The 20866-nt window shown below is 52.6% G+C and overlaps 1 protein-coding gene across 2 annotated transcripts; it reads left to right on the top strand.

Annotated features, from left to right (window-relative positions):
- Positions 1–198: 198 nt before the first annotated feature.
- On the top strand, positions 199–20192 carry IPO13 (importin 13). Of its 2 annotated transcripts, none has more exons than XM_030324658.1 (20): positions 199–931; positions 2652–3388; positions 8549–8689; positions 8799–8940; positions 9049–9215; positions 9423–9543; positions 9630–9777; positions 10198–10379; positions 10460–10486; positions 10673–10819; positions 10981–11124; positions 12451–12531; positions 13330–13467; positions 13659–13755; positions 16727–16779; positions 18988–19054; positions 19143–19201; positions 19364–19453; positions 19750–19931; positions 20020–20192. In XM_030324658.1, exons 1-20 carry the CDS (start codon positions 848–850, stop codon positions 20114–20116), a joined length of 2904 nt encoding a protein of 967 aa, XP_030180518.1. In that variant the 5' UTR covers positions 199–847; the 3' UTR covers positions 20117–20192. The 2 variants fall into 2 exon arrangements, with proteins under 2 accessions (XP_030180518.1, XP_030180519.1); XM_030324659.1 differs by having other exon boundaries at positions 200–931; positions 10673–10807.
- The last annotated feature ends 674 nt before the right edge of the window (positions 20193–20866 follow it).

Consider the following 20866-nt stretch of genomic DNA (forward strand, 5'->3'; position numbering starts at 1 on the left):
GGCCGGCGCGAGGACAGGACCAGGGACCCGGAATGAGTTTCCGCGCAGTTCCGCTGTGCCTGGCCGGGCTGTGCCGGGCCGGGCCGGGCCAGGGCAGGCGCGGGGGCAGGGCGGCGCCGGAGTCGGCGGTGCCGGGGACAGGCGCTCGGGGCAGCCCGCGCCTCGCTGAGGTCCCCGCCCCGTCCCGGCCGGGCCGGCTCGTCTGTCAGTCACTGGGGCGGCGGCAGCGGCAGTAGCGGGGCCGGAGCCGGGCGGTGAGAAGAGAGCGGGCCAGGCCGGCCGGAGGGGATCTGCCACAGCCCCTCAACTCTACGGACTCTTCGCCCCAGACTCGCGAAGCTGCACCCCTGCGCCTCGTCGGACGCCTCCGTAACCCGCGAAGGGCTCTCTCCCTCGTCACCCCCCACCCCGTGACCTCCTCGTAGGACCCGAGAGCGCACTCAGACCAGGGTGTTGTGGGTACAGGCCATCGACCCTGTGACCTCTCACGGGCCAGGGGCTCGGTTTCCCCCACGGGCCTGCCTTCCCTGTGACTCCCTCCTCAGAGAGTCTGGGGACAGAGCCGTGATCTACCACCAGGACCCCCGCCTGTGAACTCTTCACTGACGGCTCCCTCCTCAGAGTCCCCCTCAGTTGGTCTCCTCCTAAGAGCACTCCTTTTGGCCTCTGGCAAGCCCCCCATCCCCATCCGAGGTGGGGAGGCCTCGGCAGCCATGCCCGCCCTGGGCCCCTTGTCACCCCACCGCTCCCTGGGCACCCAAGCTGGGGTCTAGCACGGGGCCAGCAGCCAAGGGGCTGGGGCAGGAGACAGGTCAGGGTCCACCTCCCTGCTGGGGAGGGAGCAAAGATGGAGCGGCGGGAGGAGCAGCCTGGGGCTGCAGGGGCTGGAGCAGCACCAGCCTTGGACTTCACTGTGGAGAACGTGGAGAAGGTATGAGGGCCCGGGGGTGGGCATACCGGTGACAGAGCAGAAGTTCTGGGGACTGACATTAATGCCAGAGCCCAGGCCTGGGCTGGGTGCCTGCTGGGATGGTGCCCCCAGAGCACCTGGCATTTGCTGTCTCTCTGGGCAGGCGTGGACAGCAGTGTTATGGTGTCCTAATGGGCTATTTTTGGCTTTCCTTAGACATGGGTTCTCTTTGGATAGTCTAGGGTCTTGGGCTGGTCCCTTCAGGGTGCTGATAGCCTAGACCTCCGGCCGGATTGGCTATTCTCCAGCTCCGTGGGTACTGCATAAGCAGTGCAGTAAGAAACCAGGAATCCAGGAGACCTACAGCTCAGCCCTCGGGAACCATACCGATGCTGAGCCATGCTGGACCTGTTTTGTGACCCAGGGGCTCAGAAAATAACCTGGAACTGAAACAGTCTGGGTTATGTGTTCACTCTTTCTTAGGGAAGGATCCTTCTTGTATTGGATGGAGGCCAGACGAGTCCCGAGCAGGCAGGAAGGGCTAACCCCCTCTCTTTGGTAATGGATCTAGGGATCCGGTCCTGCTGGCAGCCTCAGGATCCTTCTCTGCTCACCTGTCCACATAGCTTCCTGCCATGGTCTTCCCAGGCTCTCCCACTGCCCAGCCCATCTTTTTTGAACTGCTTCTCTGGTTCTTTTCTGGGTTCTGCCCCTGAGGCCTGGGATGCAGAAATGCCTCCCTGCTGGGTTGAATGGGGAGATGGAAAGCAAGGAATGGTTGCAGATATTCATTTGTTATTTTTGAGCCCCTTTTGCCATACCAAATGGTGAAAATCTATCCCTACTGCTTCTTTGCCTGCTGAATTCAGCATCCCTGAGGAGCCAAACAAGGGACTGTAAATATAAGCTGCTGTCAGAGGTACAAATAGGGCTAAGTCTACTTGGATGGAGCTTGCTTAGGGGGTCAGAGTCCTGACCTCACTCTTCCACCCCCTGGGGCTGGGTGCTGTTGGCATGGTGGCACACTCTTCCATGTGCAACCAGGGAGACAAACCACTGTTTTCTTACTGTGTGAAGTCTCTGTGGAATTGGGACCCTGGGGATTTGGCGAGTTGAGAGCTCCAGGCAAGGCATTTGCCAGGGCTGCCAGCCAAGACTTCTTGACCAGCTTTTTGGACCCTCACATGCGCTCTCTGGGGGGTGTTCTCACCCTCCCCTCCAGTATGCCTCTGGCCTAAGGCTGCCTGGCAAAGCCTTAGTCGTGCTCAGATTTCACAATGGCTTTGGTGCCAGCATCTGGAGTGACCGAGGGATGATCCTGGGGTAGCTGAATAGAACCTTTGGAATTGATGGGACCAGCTGTGCCTGGGAGGGTCAGGGCCCTTCAGGCTGTTCCATGCTCTTCTCAGGCTTAGCTTTATCCCTGTGGAGCCATTCCTTCAACCTGGGCCTTGTCCTTTACCTCAAATGCCTCCCCTTTGGGGAGCTCAGCCTCTTTCTGCTTTCCTGTGGAGGTTCACTTTCTGAACCCCTAATGTTTGGCTATAATGACAACATGGTAGAGCATGGGCAGAGTTCAGGCTCTCCGGGTATCAGTAGGATCCTCGGCTCAGGAAACAGTGAGCTCTACCTGCTCAGCCCCTCAGTCAGAAAGAGAGAGAGCAAATTTGCAAGACCAAGTTCTGGGCTCTGACAGGATCCAGAGTGGCCAACACCTGCTCAGTCCTGTGCTGTCCTGCAGGCGCTGCACCAGCTCTACTACGATCCCAACATTGAGAACAAGAACCTGGCTCAGAAGTGGCTGATGCAGGCCCAGGTGTCCCCACAGGCCTGGCACTTCAGCTGGCAGCTACTGCAGCCCGACAAGGTGCCTGAGATCCAGTACTTTGGGGCCAGTGCCCTGCACATCAAGATCTCTCGCTACTGGAGTGACATTCCCACTGACCAGTATGAAAGTCTAAAGGCACAGCTCTTCACCCAGATCACCCACTTTGCTAGTGGCTCCAAGATCGTGCTGACTCGGCTGTGCGTGGCCCTGGCCTCCCTGGCTCTCAGCATGATGCCTGATGCTTGGCCATGTGCTGTGGCAGATATGGTACGGCTCTTCCAGGCTGAGGACTCACCGGTGGATGGTCAGGGCCGCTGCCTGGCCCTACTAGAGCTGCTGACAGTGCTGCCTGAGGAGTTCCAGACGAGCCGCCTGCCCCAGTATCGCAAAGGCCTGGTGCGGGCCAGCCTGGCAGTGGAGTGCGGGGCTGTCTTCCCGTTGCTAGAGCAGCTGCTACAGCAGCCCAGCTCACCCAGCTGTGTGCGTCAGAAGGTGCTCAAGTGCTTTTCCAGCTGGGTGCAGCTGGAGGTGCCACTGCAGGACTGTGAGGCGCTTATTCAGGCTGCCTTTGCTGCTCTGCAGGACTCGGAGCTCTTCGACAGCAGTGTGGAGGCCATTGTCAATGCCATTTCACAGCCCGATGCCCAGAGGTGAGCTGGTCCCCATCTTCCCAGAAAAGAACAGTTTGATTGGCCTTCCATCTATCTGTTCAATAAACACGAATTGAGTGCCTACTGCATACCTGGTCCTATGCTGGAGATACACAAGGAGGCAAACAAGACATGGTCCTTGTCCTTATGGTTCAGAGAGGGAGACACAACTAACCATCCAACAGATTATTCAGTTAAAATATTTGACTCTTTCTTCTCTTTCTCTCAACCAATCAGTCACCATGTCCTGGCTGTTCTGCTCCTGACCATACTGCAAATCTATTTTTCCCATCTCCACTGCCACCACCCTAGTCCGAGCTGTCATCATCTCTCTCCCCAAATGATTGCAGAGATTTTTCACTAGTCCCCTGGTTTTTACTCCTGTACCCGTATTGTCCACCAAGCAGCTAGAGTGATCTTTTGAAAAGGAGGATCCAACTTGTCCTTTCTGCTCAGAACCCTTCAGTGGCTTTTCGCAGCTCTTAGGATAAAGTTCAGAATCCTTAACGTGATCCACAAGGTGCTGCACAGAATGGCATCTCTAACCTCTTCTCATGTCATGCTCCTTTCTCCACTCTCATACAGTCTTTTCAGTTGCTTGAATGTTCCATGCTCCTTCTGGCTTCTGAACCATCACAGGTACTTGGCACATCATCTCTACCTCAACTGAAATTTCATTATCTTAGGAAAGCCCTCAATGATTTTTAAGACTAAGTTTGGTCTACTCTATTATTGTATCTCAGAGCTTCTAGTGTTTTTCCTTCTTAGCCTGTAACACAGTTTCATCATAAATTAATGTATGTCTCCTCATTGGTCTCTCAGCTCTGTGAGGACAGACACTGAATCATTTTATTTTGTCACATTGTGCCTGGCAGCATTTGGTCGCATTCGGTGTTTTTTGAACAGATGAAAAGTAGGAGTTGCCTGAGAGGTGGGAGCAGGGTGGGGGAGTTCAGGGGAAGAGGGAGCGCTCCAGGCTTCAGGAACTATAGCAGGGGCAAAGGCCCCTGGTGCACAGCACCATAGTACCTTTAAGGACTTGAAGGAAGGTGAGTGTAGTGAGGTGTTTGTGCAGCAAATGTTTGTTGCGTGCCTCTTTGTGTCTTGGGCCCTGTGCTGAGCACCAGGTGCATAAAGATGAATGGGTTGACTTCAGCAAGCCAGGAGCTCACAGTCTAACAGACACATGGAGGGGCAAGTGTGGTCAACAAGATGAACGCTATGATAGAGAAAATGGTGGGGGGACTGTAAGAGCCCAGAGGAGGCATTTAACCTGGTCTTAGGACTGTGAAAGGCTTCCCAGAGGAAGTGTGCTTTAAAGAGCCTTAGCAAAGAAAGGGTGTTGAGAAAGCCTGGTGAGTGGTGGTGATTAAACAGCAGGATTTAAGGACCAGTTGTGGGAGGTCTGGGCCCAGATTATGTAAGACCTTTGTCAGCCAGGCTTAAGATTTTGGTCTTCATCCTGAGGATGATGTAAAGATATTAAAGGATTTCAAGTAGAGAAAATGCCATAATGAGATGTTTGGTATAAGTTGGATTGGCCATGGCAAGACTGGAGACACTAACACTTCAGAGGTAGGGCTTTAGAAACCCTTAGCAGACTTGGAGGGGAAAAACATTGAAAGAGATGGCATCATAGAGTGGTTAATGGCTCTAGCCTTGGCATTAGTCACGTCTGAGTTTGAATCCCAGATGGTCTGTTTACTAGGTCCGATACCTTGGATAAGTCGCTTTTAAGCCTCAGTTTCCTCATCAGTAAAATGGGTGTGATCATATTAACCGGAGAGGGTTGTAAAGGCTTAAATAGGACAATGTGCACAGGGTCTGCCCCTGGTATTCTATAAAGAATATTTTGATATTAATAGGATTAAAGAAGAAAATGTCTATGAAAGGTTTAGCCTGGTTCTTGCACGCCCCATAAAAGGCAGTTGTTAGTATTTGGTATTGTTTTGCATCTGCAGTTAGTGTTTCTTTCCCATGGTTTCCCAGGTTTTCCAACTCAAGGTGGGTATCAAGTCCCAGGACTAGCCTTTCTTGGCAGCTTGAAGCTCGAGTGCCGGCTGCACTCAGACAGTTGGTAGCTAAAGGGAATTGGCCAGGGCCAGTGCATGGGTGATGTGGGGTGTCCTTGGATACACCCAGGTTTACCCGCCCAGCCGGTCTCGAGGGCTTTGGCAGGTAATTGATGCCTCTTCTCTTCTGAACGAATGAGCGAACAAGGAGCCAGTGAGGGAACCCACAGCCTCCTGAGCGCCCATTGGCTGCAGCCCCCATGGTTGCTTAGCAACTCTCCCCATTTTCTCAGCTCTCCTCCCTGAGCTCTAATTGCAGGTCTGGGCTGAGCTCAGTGTGAGTGGCAGCCAGCAAGTCCCAGCAGCCCTGCCCCGGCAGCTTGAGCTGACCAACAGAACTAGGCCTCTTGAACCCAGTCTCAGCCATGGGCTTAAAGACATCCTCTCTATCTCCCTCTCCCAAACCTAGAAACCTCTGGAAGCCTCAGACCTGCTCTTCTGTGTGCATAGTTCTCAGGAATAGGTGCCCAGGTGGTGGGAAATCTAAACAAGGGTTTCCCCCACCGGGGTGCTGCACCAGCCTAGTGTCAGAGTTTGGGTCTTGCTCTGTCTAGTCTAGCTTCCTAGACTTTGGCTTGAGAAAGTCACCTGTGGTTTTGCCTCTTGGGTTATCCAGCCACTGCCTTCCCCAGGTGTCCTAATATTGGCTGTCCCCTTGGCTGAGCTTGCACTCAGGTACCCTCTTTCCCACTCTTCCACAGCTGCTGCTGCTTGCCTGACTCTCTCTCCCTCAATTTTCTTTTTCCTGAAATACGTTTTTAGTCCTGGAAAAGCTTTCACTGGGGGCTGGGGGAGGAGAGAAGGTGAATTAGACAAGTTCTTGGGGGCTCCCATCAGTTAGAATTTGAGATATGGGCTGAGATTTGCATAGATCCTTTGGGGAAAATTCAGGTAGGGCTCTGAAAGAGCAGTCCTGCAGCAGAAGAGGCTACCTCAGCCTGGAATTTGTCTCAAAGTTGCTATATGACCTTGAGTTATACTCTGAGCCCTTCTGGACTTGTCTGTGACTTAGCCTATTATGCAGCTCAAATGTGACCAATTAAGAACTCAGTGAAGATTGAGTACCTGCTGTGTACATGAACTTTGGCAGGTGTGAGGGAGCCTTGGTGGGGACGCTTTGGGGACAGGGCGCTATCTCCTGCCCCCATCTCAGCTGCTGGTAAGCTCGCACGCCATGACTTTGGCCCTGTCCCTGCTCTCTGTGCCAGAGTCTGGCCTGAAGGTGCCCATTGTCTGGTGGTGCAGCCTGTGTCAGGGTCATGAGACTGAAGCTATCCCAGCTGTTTCCAGGCAGAGCCCTCTAGGGCTGTCTCTGGGTTGGGAGTATCCTGGTATGGATACCTTGTCCAACCAGAATGAGGATTTGGAGAAAGCTGACATCTGGGCTGGTGGCCCCTTGTTTTCATCTTACCCCTGAGGTTATGAGACTACGGGCCTAGCAGCCTGCTTAGGGCAAATGCAAATAGAACTCCTCTGGACTTTCAACCTCCTACCTCTCCATAGATGGCTATGGTGACACTATGATTGGTAGCAGAGGGGTCTCAAGCATCTGATTCCCTCTGAGAGTATCACTTCATGCGATTAGTCTGATCTCCACAGCAGGCTGCTGGGGAGGGGTCCAGTGAGATAGAGCTAGCATTCTCAGTCTCCTTTGTATACTGTGTGTCCCCTGCTCCCCTTTAAGGATCATTGTGCTTCAGGACTCTGACTTGCACCTTCTTTTCTCTCATTCACCTCTTTCTTCCTGGGCAATGCTCATCTACTCCCATAGCTTCAGTTACCGGCTGTTTGCTGATGACTATGTCTCTTGCTCTAACTTCTCCCTTGGGCTTCAGGTTTTTATATCCAACTCTCTGGACACTTCTGTTTGCATATCTCACCAGGTACCTCTGATTCAACATGTCTAACACTGAACTTATCGCCTTCTGGCCTCCCATTAAATTTATTACTATTCCCCTCTACCCACCCCTCCTGGCCTCAGTAAATAGCTCCACCATCTACTTAGTTGTTTAGTCAATAACGTGAGAGTTGTCCTTGACTCTTCCCCATTGTCATATTCAATCAGTCATCAAGTCCTGTCCATTTTTCCTCTTAGCTATCTCCTAGTTCATCATCTATTGCTGTCCCTTCATACTGCCACCAGAGTACATAGGAATTAGGATCTGGTGGTAGGGAGTGGAATGGAAGGTGGGGACTGATGCTGTCGGTGCCTTCCGAAGTCTTTATCAGGGCTCCTGAGTCTGTATTAACTCCTCTGTCACTCATCCTGTTCAGTCTCCCGTAACACTGTCTATATTAGTTTTCTGGAGGGGCTGTAATAAAGTACCTCACACTGGGCAGCTTTAAACAACAGAAATCTATTGTCTCATAGTTGCAGAGGCTGGGGGTCCAAAATCAAGGTGTCGGTTTCCTCTAAAAACCCGGAGGAGAATCCTTCCTCACCTCTTCCTAGCTTCTGTTTGTTTGCTGGCAATCTGTGGTGGTCCTTGGCTTTAAGTTGCATGACTCCAATCTCTGCCTTTGTCATCACATGTCATTCTCCCTATGAGCCTCTGTCTTCACATGGTTGTCTTATAAGGACATCCATTGTACTGTAGTAGAGCTCCCCCCCTACTCTGTGATCTCATCTGCAATGACACTGTTTTGAAATAAGATTACATTCTGAGGTATTGGAGATTAGGACTTCAACACATCTTCTTGGTGGATACAACTCAGCCCATAATAGGCTGCCCCTTGGCCCCTCTAAAATATGTCCTTCCCACATGCAAAATACGTGCATCTCATCCCAACTTCCCCAGAAGTCTTAACTCATGCCAGCACCAACTGTAAGTCCAATTAAAGGACACAATTTAACCTGTAACACTGACCTCACACTTCCTTCTCAGAGTTCTCCTGGAAGTCTCTGACAGAAGGTTCTTCTCAACATGGGCAGCATCAAAGCTACGATGTAGGCCCTGACCTCTTTTTTGCTTTGGGTTTGTTGTGGGGAGTGAGCTTTGATGGAAGACGGGGAGAATGTGCCTTTCTCTCAAAGCTGGTGGGGGATGGGTAGACAGCTCTGATGGGTCTCCTTACCTCATGCCTCCAGGTATGTGAACACACTCCTCAAACTCATCCCGCTGGTGCTGGGATTGCAAGATCAACTGCGACAGGCAGTGCAGAATGGGGACATGGAGACCTCCCATGGCATCTGTCGCATTGCTGTGGCCCTGGGCGAGAACCACTCCCGGTGAGCAGTTGGGCAGCTGGGGGTGGGATAGCAGGGCCCTCTCAGAGGTGTGGTTTTGGAGCCCTGTTGGGGGAGGGGGAATGACCTTACTATACCTCCTCCTTCCAAGGGCCTTGCTGGACCAAGTGGAGCACTGGCAGAGCTTCCTGGCCCTTGTCAACATGATTATGTTCTGCACCGGCATCCCTGGCCACTATCCTGTCAATGAGACCACCAGTTCCCTGACCCTCACCTTCTGGTACACGTTGCAGGTGTGTCTATGTGACCTCTAGTAGAATTGGGCTGTAATGACAGAAGGTAGATCATGGGCTTCTGGGCCTGGTGCTGAGGTGGCTAACTTTCTTCCCTGGCTCTCTCAGGATGACATTCTGTCCTTTGAGGCAGAGAAGCAGGCTGTGTACCAGCAGGTGTACCGGCCGGTCTACTTCCAGCTGGTGGATGTGCTTCTGCACAAGGCCCAGTTTCCTTCTGATGAGGAATATGGATTCTGGTCCTCAGATGAGAAGGAGCAGTTCCGAATTTACAGGTGATGGTAGCAGGCCAATCCTACCTCTAAATAGAGTCCTGAAATAATGAAGGCAATGAGGGGAGGAGCCCAAGACCAGGCCTCTTGAATCCTGAGGCTCCTTTCTCTATTCTCTAGGCACTTTTGCAGTTGTGAGGGAGCTGGGGTGGGCTCCTGGGCTTGGGAGCAGGATCCGGGCAGTGTATAAGGTCTTCGTCTACTTCTTAGGGTGGACATCTCAGATACGCTCATGTATGTGTATGAGATGCTGGGGGCCGAGCTGCTCAGCAACCTCTATGACAAGCTGGGCCGTTTGCTCACCAGCTCAGAGGAGCCCTACTCCTGGCAGGTACCTCCCAAGCCTGATTCCCTCAGCCCTCCCAGAACTGTCACACCCTCCTCCTCAGCCAAGCCAGTGGCACCCTCTTTCCTCAGCACACAGAGGCCCTGCTCTATGGCTTCCAATCCATCGCAGAGACCATCGATGTCAATTATTCTGATGTGGTGCCTGGGCTCATTGGCCTCATTCCACGGATCAGCATCAGCAACGTGCAGCTGGCGGATACTGTCATGTTCACCATTGGTGAGACCTGGCACACACCCATGAGCACATTTCCAGAGCCACAGGCACCCCATCCCCAGCTATAGTTGGCCTGCTGGTTCCTGTCCAAAATGGGAGAGACACACATGCCCACACACACAATCAGCATTGCAGCCAACTGGCTGTCCTGGCACATCTAGGGGTCCTTCCTACAGTGTTCTGAGCTGCAATTCAGTGAAGCTAGTTTGCTGTCAATGGAACAGCAGTGCTAGACCTCTTCTGAGTAACTTCTTCCTGCTTCTCAGCTATAAGGCTCCTGTTTGAGCATGTGCATGCATATTTGCCTATTCAGCTCTAGGGCTGTAATTTGATCTGCCAGAAGCTCTGCCTGCCTCTCAGGGACATGGTACAAAGCCAGCCTGGCCTGCCTCAGATATCCTCCCCTCTCCCTTCTTCCCCCAGGAGCTCTGTCTGAATGGCTGGCTGACCACCCCGTCATGATCAACAGTGTTCTGCCCCTCGTACTGCATGCCCTAGGCAATCCTGAGCTCTCTGTCTCTTCAGTGTCCACCCTCAAGAAGATCTGCCGAGAATGCAAGTATGACCTGCCACCCTATGCTGCTAACATTGTGGCTGTCTCCCAGGTATGCGTGGGCTAGGGTTGGGCTGGGTCTCAGGGCACACTGCACTGTGCTGATACCAAATTCCTTCTGTTTATCTCCAGGATGTGTTGATGAAACAGATCCACAAGGTGAGCCCAGAAGTTTCTAGGGGTGGAGTTATCTAGGGATATTATGGGAATCTGCAGAAATCCTCTTCTGCCTTTTCCTACCCCTTGTCTTTTATTCTCTGTTCTTGGAAGCTTCCCCAAGAGGTTTATTCTTCCTACCCACATCCAGATGTATCCAGGATTGACTTTCCATGTTCTGCCCCACAGACAAGCCAGTGCATGTGGCTGATGCAGGCACTGGGCTTCCTGCTGTCAGCCCTGCAGGTGGAGGAGATCCTTAAGAACCTGCACTCCCTTATCTCACCCTATATCCAGCAGCTGGAGAAGCTGGCAGAGGAGATAGTGAGTGAGCTGGTGTGTGTGTGTGTGTGTGTGTGGCCAGAAGGCGGGGGTGGGTTGCCCTTTGTGTGGGCTATGGCTGTTGGGGAGTGGGGTTGGAGTTGACAGTCAGGGCTGGGGTCCGGGGGCCAAGCTGGGCCTCGGAGATCCAGAGCTTGGTTTGATTCTCCCCATAGCCTAATCCTTCCAACAAACTGGCCATTGTCCACATCTTGGGGCTTCTCTCCAACCTCTTCACCACGCTGGATGTCAGTCATCATGAGGATGAACATGAAGGCCCTGAGCTCCGGAAGCTGCCAGTGCCACAGGGACCCAACCCCGTGGGTGATGTTGCCATTGCCCTCCACCCCCAACACACACACACACACACACACTACCACACACCCTGTGGGAATATCATTGTTACTCCCCAACTTTATGGATAATATTGTCATGGTTCCCTTGGCCCCATGGGGCATGATGCATTTGGTGTGTTGACCCTGTGAATGACCTTATCATTGTGCCTCATTCTGTAGGGAGTGATATCATTGTGTCTTCCAACCCTGTGGGTGATATTTGTCTTTGTCCCCAGCCCAACCAGGGTGATGTCATTGTGGTTCCTCCATCTCATGGGAGACATTGACATTATCCTTCAACCCCATAAATGATGTAATTATGGGTTCCTGTTTGACCCCCAGTTCCGGGGGGTCTTCTACTTGGCTACTCACCATCCCCTGTGGGCACTGGGGATGCTTACATGCTCCACGTGTAATAGTTCTTGCCTTCGACTTGCTCCCAGTCTAGAGGAAACATACATAAACAGATTGTCACAAAGCAGTGTGATAAGTACTGTGATAAGCTCAGGCACAGGGGGTTGGGGTGACCACTTACAAGCTGTTTGATCTGGAACAAGGCTCAGCTTCCCATTCAAAACTATGAACATCAGACTACCTGGCTTGCTTATCTCAATAGAATGATGCTGGGTAGCATATGTGGTCTTGAGTAAAATTTTGTATAAATGGGAGACACTGCTTGGATTATTGTTCCCAGGGTTTCTCCTGGAGGAAAGGGAGCCACAGTATCCTAGCTTCTCTCTTCAGCTCTCCACCTTAGTTTCAGTTGCCCTTTTGGCTCTAGACCAAAGTTGGGCTAGCGTCCTCCTACAGAGCCCCTTCTCCTTCCGTGGTAGTCATTGTCCTGCCTTCCCTTACCTCCCAGGACCTCAGTCTGCTCTCTGCTCCTCCGTAAGTTGCCATATCTGTGCATCCCTTGGGGCTCTGCACCCTAAGCCTGTTTGAGTGAGACAGCATCTCCACTTCAGGGGCTAACCCATAGGCTTTTGATACTGAAAGGATTTTTCTGAGCAGAAATGGATAGAGAGTGATTTTTCTTAAAAGTTACAAAGTTTTAATAATCTTCTGAAGCCTTCATTATATCCCTGGTTTGCACTTTGAGGCTTCCTCTAAAATGATCCCTAGAATTCAGGATATCCTCTTTATTCATGGGGGATTCAACACACCACTCCTTCCCCCAAGGTCCCATCCATTGAGTCCTCAACGTGCAGTCTGGAGTAATAGGTTTGAACTTCTGGCCAACTTTGTACTACCGGGTCCTTCTGGGGTGGGTGAGAGTGGTGGTGGGGCACCTCACTTCTTCTGTGTCTTCAGGTGGTTGTGGTGTTGCAGCAGGTCTTCCAGCTTATCCAGAAGGTGCTGAGCAAATGGCTGAATGATGCCCAAGTGGTGGAGGTGAGCCTCAATCCTTGCTCTCTGCCCCCATCGTGACTTTGCTTAGATACGGAGCAGGATGAAGGTGTTGCTGCCCCATCTTGGCTTACAGTGGTCTGGAGAAAATAAAGGAGGTGAATCCTGCCTCACAGACACAAGGAATGTTTTGGGAAGACATTCAGAACTTTCCAATATCACAGGAAGTCCTTGACCAAAGAACTATGATGTTGGGGCTGAGTGACAGTCAGGGATCCACCTTGTAATCAGAGACCTGCCTTTGGTCCGTTTTCAATTCAGGATTTTCTTACTATTGCTGCTCTCTGAGAGGAAATGGTGGAGATGTAAGTAGCAAGACTTGAGTTACAAAGTTCCATCCCGTGCTCCTCTGAGAAGGCCTTTTGGCCTGCTGCCTTTCAGGGTGAGGGTCAGGCTTGTTTACGTCTCTTGATTCGCAGGGCCAGGCCAGGCCTTATAGGTAAGGGTCCCACCTTAGGCCTCCTCTGTGCAGAGCCTCAGTTGTGTTCTGGGTGATTGTGACCTGCTAACCAGGACCCCTTTGCTTTCTTCCTTTTTTCTTTTTTTTTTAAACGAAATATATTTGACGGTTAACATTGTATAAATTTAAGGTGTACAGCATGTTGATTTGACACATTTATGGATTATAATATGATTGCCATTGTATGATAATTAGAATCCCTATCACATCACATAATTATACTTCTTTTTAGGGGTTGGAATAATTGAGATCTAGTCTCTTGGCAGGTTTGATGATCATAATACTGTTGTCTATTTCCTGGGCCCCTTTGCTTCTTTCCCAAGGCGGTGTGCGCTATCTTTGAGAAGTCTGTTAAGACACTGCTGGATGACTTTGCCCCCATGGTGCCACAGCTGTGTGAGATGCTGGGTCGGATGTACAGCACCATCCCCCAGGCCTCTGCTCTTGACCTCACTCGACAGGTGGGCCTTCTGATTGAGGCAGCAGTGTTTTAAATTTCATCCTAGTTAGAGGTCTGACCCAGGGATGGGGTGGTGGGTAGAGTGGGGTGGATGGCTGTCCTGGCAGGGATCCTGACCTGCATTCTAGGGATGCTGGCCAGTTCTTGGTGAGACAGGGCCTCAGCTGACCAGCATTCCCTGCTTTGTTGTAGCTGGTCCACATCTTTGCTCATGAACCTGCCCACTTTCCCCCAATCGAGGCCCTCTTCCTGCTCGTCACCTCCATCACACTCACTCTCTTCCAACAAGGTAGGTCCTGACCAGGGTCCCTGCTGTTGCCGCCACTGCCACCACTGCCACTGCCTCTGCTTCCCCGATTGGGGAGCCAAAGCTGCCCACTCTGTTCTCCTCTGTCCCCTGAGTTGCACATGGGACTTGGTGGGAAACTTGGGGGATCAAGCACAGCACAACTGTCACCCTCCAAGTAGTGACACCGTAGGTTGAAGTGGATAAGAGAGTGAATGATGTCTTCTACTGGCCTGCTGGACTTAGGGCCAGTCTTGATGTGGGGGGAGATGGGGCCAGAGCTCTGAGGGACTTGGGACACTAGGCTGGCTCCTTTTCTTTGGGATATAATGAAAAGTGGAAAGAGCATGGGCTTTGGAGTCAGATAGACCTAGATTCTAAGCTCATCACCACCAACTAGTTGTGTGACCTTGGGCAAGTCACTTACCTTTGCGGAGCCTTTGTTTCCATGTCTGTGAAATAGAAATTTCATGTACTTGATAGGATTGTTATAGGTATGAAAGCAGTGTCTCTTGGTCCCCTGGCTTGGGGTTTTTGCACATGAAGTACTCAGGGAGTTCTGGTTCCTTTCCCTGCATCGGGGCTTATTCCTTTTTAGGCCCAAAGCTTTTGACTGTGGTCCCAGCTCCCCGTTCTCTGTGGCCCTCTGCCTGAGAGTGCTGGGAGCAGGGGGCTCTAGGCTTCCCCTGCTGTCTAACCCAGGCTTCTAACTTGGAAAAGAAACAGCGCTGCTCCACCAGTCTCATGAGTCTTGTCTGGATTTGTGGTTGCAGGTTTGAGGCTTACCAGGGGTTTCAGCTGGAGCCAGAGTGCTCTCTGCTGATGTCATCATTATGTGGTCCCATGATGCTGGCCTCTGCTCCAGTGGCCCATGGGTAGGTGCAAAGCGAGCAGAAACTGGAGCCAGAAACCAAGTGTGGTCACCCTTAAATCCTTAACTCCACCTCTCCCACTTCTTGCATCCAGTCAGGGGCAAATCTAGGTGGTCCTGACTCCTGATTATCCCGCAGACTGCCCACCTCTCTCCCCTCCCTCCATGACCACACCTCAGTGTCCGGGTTGCCCCAATAGTCCTCTAACTGGTTTTCCTGACATCTGCCCTTCCCTGCAGTCCATTCTGCATCCTGCAGTTGTAATGTTCTTTAGAAAACACACATCTGAGTATTTTCCCTCTCTGGCCGGAAACCCTTTCGTTGGCTGTCCATTGCCTCAGGTTCTCACCCTGCTCCCACCCACATGGTGCAGCTCCTGCATACTCCTCAGTGTCTTCTGCCAGTGTCCCTGAGACACCAGCAGTCTAGCCACACCGACCTCTCCCTTTGATGTCCCATTTGATCCTCTAACTGGAATGCCCTGTGCCCTTTACTGGGTGAGCTCTTACTCCTCCATGCCTTACTTATGCATCAGTCCTAGAAGCTTCTCTGGGGCAGAACTAGGTGCTTCTGACTTTATGCTGAAATTGCATCATGTACACACTGCTGATATAGTACCAATCATACTCAATAATCAGCTTTCATGTGTGTGTCTCTCTCCCTAGACTAAGCCCCTCAAGGGCAGGGTCAAGCCTCTTCTCTCTGCATCCTCAGTGCCCAGAACAAGGCCAGCATAGAGTAGGTATCAGACACTATTGAAGAAAGGAGGGTAAGGTCTCCCTGCCCTCAGAACCTTTCTTCCTCACTATCTGGGGCCAGCCACTAGCAGGGTGGCTGCCGAATGTCAAACATGCTGTCTGTAGGGGGACCCTGGCATAGGGCATGGGCCTCACTCTCCAGGACTTGAGTAAATCAGGGCTCAGATGTGAAAGAGATGGGTTTTATCAGTGGCTCCTCATAGCCTGGAAAAGGAAGCACGGAAGAGATAATTATCTACTTTACAGTTGGGGAAACTGGGCATTTGTGGCTTGCACAAGATCACACGGCTCCTTAGTGGTGTATCAGGCAGATGTTTGTGCAGCGCCTCCTCCTGAAAGGGGAACAGCCCAGGAGCTCTAGACACATGCCTTGTCCTTGCCACAGGTGTCAACAGAACTGGAGGCAGAGTAGTGTCCAAAATCAATCATACTTGCTGGGCTTGCTGGTTGTCTTGCAGGACAGGACGGCCCCCTTACCTGTTATGCTGTCCTGGTCTTGCCATTCCGTTCTCAGCCTCTGCCCTCCCACTGCACCATGGGGTGACATGTTGACTGGTTTCCCTCTTTCTCTGTGTGTCCAGATGGTGGGAGCTGGTTTTCAGCCCTGAGCCTGGCTCTCTGCTCAGTCGGTATCCATGTGGAGGGGCTTTGCTGGGTGGGGCTCTCATTTTTGGCCTCATGATACAGTTTCTTCCCTGAGGCCCCGCTGGTGGCTTGCCCAGCCATCCCCACAGCATATTGGACTCTGCCCTAATCAAGGAGGAGTCCTCTGGTTTAAGTGGACCCCAGGGAGTCCTTCCCTTGGCTAGACCAGGAGCCCTAAGGCCATGGAAGTGAGGGGGCACCTGCTCAGGCCCTGATACCCTGGCCTTTCCAGGGCCTTCAGCCAGGCCCCCAAGGGAGTTACCAAGGACTAACCTCTCACCATCCCTGCCCTCCTCTTTGATGGCTAGTGTTGGGGAAATGTGCTAGGAGGCAGTGTAGGGCCACCCCAGCCAGCCAGAGGCCGCAGCAAGAGTGGGGGTTGTTTCTTCAGCTCTGTGGAGTCCAACATTGCTTCAGCACCAAAGGCTCACTGGGGGGACTGGCCTGAGGAGGAGTGGGGAGTAGGTGGAAGGACCCCTGGGAGGGAGCTGGGGCAGGCCCGTCCTTCACTTTGCCGTCTCTTTCTGTTGGGCTTCTCCCAGTTCATGGTTTTTGTATGTTTTGTTTCTTTATCTTGCTTCCTGCTGCTCATGTGCCCCCACGCTGTCTCCCTGCAGGCTCTCAGTCCCACATAACTATATGAGGTTGAGTTGCTGTTTGTATAATTTTTTCTTAAGTTCCATCTTTATTATATTTTAGGGCCCAGGGATCATCCTGATATTGTTGATTCATTTATGCAACTCCTGGCACAGGTGTGTTTTAGTTTTATTCATTCACGTTCTGTTCTCTCTCTTTCTCTTTCTCTTATGTTGAAATTCAATTTAAGCCTATTTTTAGCTTTCTGTTGACAAATTTTTTTTCTGTTCAGTTGAATAGAGTTTCTTCATCTGTTTCCGTGGAAGTTGACAACCCAACATCCTCCTTTAGTGCCCCTTTGCCTCAACTAGCTCATTCTTCCACCAAGACCAGGGAGAGGCGATCCCAAAGGGAGGGAGCTGGGCTGGCCTGGGCGGGGGAGGGGGAGTAATTGTGCCCGGCAGCTCCTTCGTAGCTGGGGTGCCCTTGAAGTTCAGGGGTGAGATCGGAGTTGAAGGGCCTGGGGTTCATTGTCCCGTGCTCCTGCCGGGGAACTGCCTGCCTCAGTGCCCCCACCCCCCCACCTGCTCTGGAGAGGTGGCTGGGAGGAGCTCCGAAGGGAGGGGCCAAAGGTGAATGTGCTGGGGTGGAGCCTGGAGTTGGGCTTCAGGTTGTACTGCTGTTGGGAGGCAGGGTGCTGGCTCCACTGTGAGGCTGCGTTGGGATGTGTTTGTGTTTGGTGCATGTGTAAGTGGGTTGGACCTTATTCGTATGTTTTCAGTTTAGTTTGGTTTGGAAACAAATCACATAGCTGCTGTAAGTAGTATGTGTGTTGTGTCGGGAAAAATGTGTAGTTGAAGTGTGGGCACGTGCACTGATGCATGTTGTATGTTGGTGTGCATTAGGCATTGATGGGTTTTGAAGCAGTGTCATGTGTTGGAGGTGTGTGTGTGGGGTTGTGAGAGTGCGTATTTGGGGGAAGGAGTGTATGTTGTGGTGTCGATATGTCTGACATACAGGGAATGTGTGTTGTGGAAGATACATGTGGTGAGCTGTGGGGACATGGGGCTAGTGTGGGGACCATGGTGGGGATCCTGTGGGTTGGGGTAAATGATGTGTTCCTTCGCTTAATCAGTCCACAAATACTTAGTGTGTGATACATGTCTGGTGCTCTGCCAGGTGCTGAGGGTATAATGGTAAACAAAAACAGGCATAGTTCTTACTCTCTTGGAACTTACAGTATGGTGGGGGGGTGGGGCGGAGGAGGAGGGGGGAATAGGGAGTGTGTTCTGGGCCTCGATAGACATGTGTATGGGTAACTGAGGGTGCGTCCTTGGGGGTGAGGGCGCTTGTGTGTGTGTGGATGGGTGTGTTAGGAGGGTACATGTGCTAGAGGACTGGGTAGCTTGAAAGTGTGGGCATGTGGACATGACTGGGGAATGTGGGGTGTTTGAGGGATGTGAATAGGTAGCAGGGTGTGTTGCAAATGTGAGAAAGTATGTGTAAGGGATGTGATAGAGGTGTGTTTGAGGGTAAGTAGGGTGTTTCCAGAGAGGGTGAGTGTGGGGGTGCTTGTACATGAACGGGAGTGGAAGGTATGTGAGGGGCTGGAGGGTTGGGGGTCTACATGGTATGTGTTGGGGGGCTGGTGGGGAGCAGCCGTGTTTGATAACTGCTGGAGCTGTGCAGAGCATCTCCTGTGACCTGAGGATGTGCCAGTCGTGTCCTAGTACCACTTGGGGTGGGCTTTCTGCCCCTTGTACTCATTCCCCCCACATGGCAGCACTGACTCCTGAGCTGGGTGTGGCTGAGAAGGGCCTGGACTCAGGGTATCCCGGCTGAATGGTGGGGCCATGGCTCCAAGGCTCCGACCCTACTTTTCCTCCTCCTAAGCTGGAGGGTGTCTGAGGAATGCAGGTGGGACGTGGGGGCTGTTGGACTGGGCTCCACATCCAGCTGCCATCTCTTCTTTCTGCTGTCCTGTTAACAAATCCAGGGGGCTTTGACTGCCTCTGAATCAAAGCAGTCACTGCTGGCTACCTGGAGCCTGCAGGAGGTCTGGCCTTGACGGAGGGGAAAATAAAAGCGTTTGCTTAGGGAGTGACTTGGGACCCAAGCTTTCTGTATTGTGACCACCCCCTTAACCTCTCACACACACCTGTGCATTCATGTACACATACATGTACGTAGCATCCCCTGGCTGTTCCCTTCCTGACTGAACTGTGGGGTGGTTTGGGTCCCCCAGAGATGGCTGGGTGGCTGATTTTGGCAGCCTGTACCTATGGTGCGTGAAGTTGGGGCCTGGGGTGGCAGGTGAGTGGTGGGGAGGGGGGATGGTCCTTGGAGCTGGTTGGGGCTGGGCTTACCAGCTCCACCTCCTGCAGGCTCTGAAGCGGAAGCCAGATCTGTTCCTGTGTGAACGATTGGATGTCAAAGCTGTGTTCCAGTGTGGTAAGTGGGGCCAGGTGGGTAGGAGGGCCTGGGTCCCCCTTAGGAGGATCCTTAAGCCCCGCCTGATCTGCCTCTGCCTCTCCTACAGCTGTGCTGGCCCTCAAGTTCCCTGAGGCACCTACTGTCAAGGCCTCCTGTGGCTTCTTTGTGAGTCCCATGCTGAGTCCTGATCCCCCCCTCCCCCCGCACCCCAGCCCCTATTCGCAGTCCTGCCCCGGGGTCCAGAGTGTAGGGGTATGGTGTGCAAGTCTTGTCCCCAGGGAGAGTGGGGAAAGAGCTGAGGCTGACAGTCCTCTCCATCCTCCGTAGACAGAGCTGCTGCCTCGGTGTGGGGAAGTAGAACCTGTGGGGAAAGTGGTACAGGAGGATGGCCGTGTGCTGCTCGTAGCAGTGCTGGAGGTGAGATGCAGCCGGTGTTTGATGGGGCTTTGATGGGGGTGGAGTGGCCCTCACTCCTGAGGCAGCTGCCCTCTGGGAAGCTTGAGCCTTTGGTTCCCTAAGCTGACTCTGTTTCTTCAGCAGTTAAATGGCTGACAGTTGTTAGGGTTGCTGTGAGGATCAGCTGGCTCTCAGAAAACAGCACTTACCATGTGCAGCTTGGCTGAGAAACTGTCTGGGAGTGGGTGGCGCATGGCTAGGCACCCTTGCTGCAAAAGGGGCAAGGCCCTGGTGTGCTGAGAACCCATCTCCCTCAGGCCATTGGGGGCCAGGCCTCCCGCAGCCTCATGGACTGCTTTGCCGACATCCTATTTGCTCTGAACAAACACTGCTTCAGCCTCCTGAGCATGTGGATCAAGGAGGCACTACAGCCACCTGGTTTTCCCTCCGCCCGCCTCAGCCCTGAACAGAAGGACACCTTCAGCCAGCAGATCCTTCGGTGAGCAGAGCCGGCGGCACCTGGGCTCTGGTCCAGAGGAGAGGGTGGTGGTGGTGGACGGTACTAACCTGCTGTCCTTTCCCTTCAGTGAGCGAGTGAACAAGAGGCGGGTGAAGGAGATGGTGAAAGAATTCACACTGCTGTGCCGGGGGCTACATGGCACAGATTATACAGCTGACTACTGAGAGGCGCCCCCGTCCCACCCACACCTCCTCCTCACCCCTCCTGATTCCCAAAGAGTAAACCTGGATCTTCACTGCATTGCTGTCTCTGCCTCCTTTTTTCTGCCACCACCACCTAACTGGGCAAAGGCCTGGGGAAGGATGGGAGGATGTTTGGATCCAGGCCTTATTAGGGAGTTGGGGGGCCAACTTCTAGCTCCTAGAGTGGAAGCGCTCTGCTGTAGCCAAGCCTCCTAGGTTGGAGCCATACATAATACTGCCGTTGCTCTTGGGTTGGGGTGGGCCTGCAGTAGTATCAGCAACCTCCCCACGGCCCACTGCCACCCATTAAATTAGTCCCAGCATTCATGCATGCATATATTTATTTAATCAGCACTGCTGAGTACTAGCCCTCTAGCTCTGCCTTGCTTTGTTCTGTCTGAACAAGGGCTGATCTAGTCCATAGCTACCATGTTTAGCTGGGAGAATGGGACCAGTGGGAAGGCTGCTCGGAGGAACTTTCACTTCTGATGGGACTGGAAGGTTTCCCAGGTAGAGGACTTGGGGCTTTCAGCTGCAAGTGAGGTGGGGTGGGGTCCAACTAGGAGGGAAGAAATGGAGAGTGGTTTTAAGTCCCAGGATAAGTTTCTTGTATGGGGTTATGGAGGCCACACTTGCACAAGGTTGAGGAAAGGTATAGAAAGTGGAGCTGAGCATGTGTAGGAGGAAGCATGGCAGGCCCCTGAGGAAGAGGAATGCAGGGCCTCAAGCTGT

The sequence above is a fragment of the Lynx canadensis genome, chromosome C1 (genome assembly GCF_007474595.2).
Source record: "Lynx canadensis isolate LIC74 chromosome C1, mLynCan4.pri.v2, whole genome shotgun sequence".
NCBI lineage: Eukaryota > Metazoa > Chordata > Mammalia > Carnivora > Felidae > Lynx > Lynx canadensis.

Excerpts from the sequence above, each read along its gene's own strand:
- IPO13 (XM_030324658.1), top strand. The coding sequence starts at position 848 with ATGGAGCGGCGGGAGGAGCAGCCTGGGGCTGCAGGGGCTGGAGCAGCA. Across the intron at positions 8,690-8,798 it reads CTGGGCGAGAACCACTCCCG|GGCCTTGCTGGACCAAGTGG; the intron begins GTGAGCAGTTGG and ends CCTCCTTCCAAG. Across the intron at positions 9,544-9,629 it reads AGGAGCCCTACTCCTGGCAG|CACACAGAGGCCCTGCTCTA; the intron begins GTACCTCCCAAG and ends CTCTTTCCTCAG.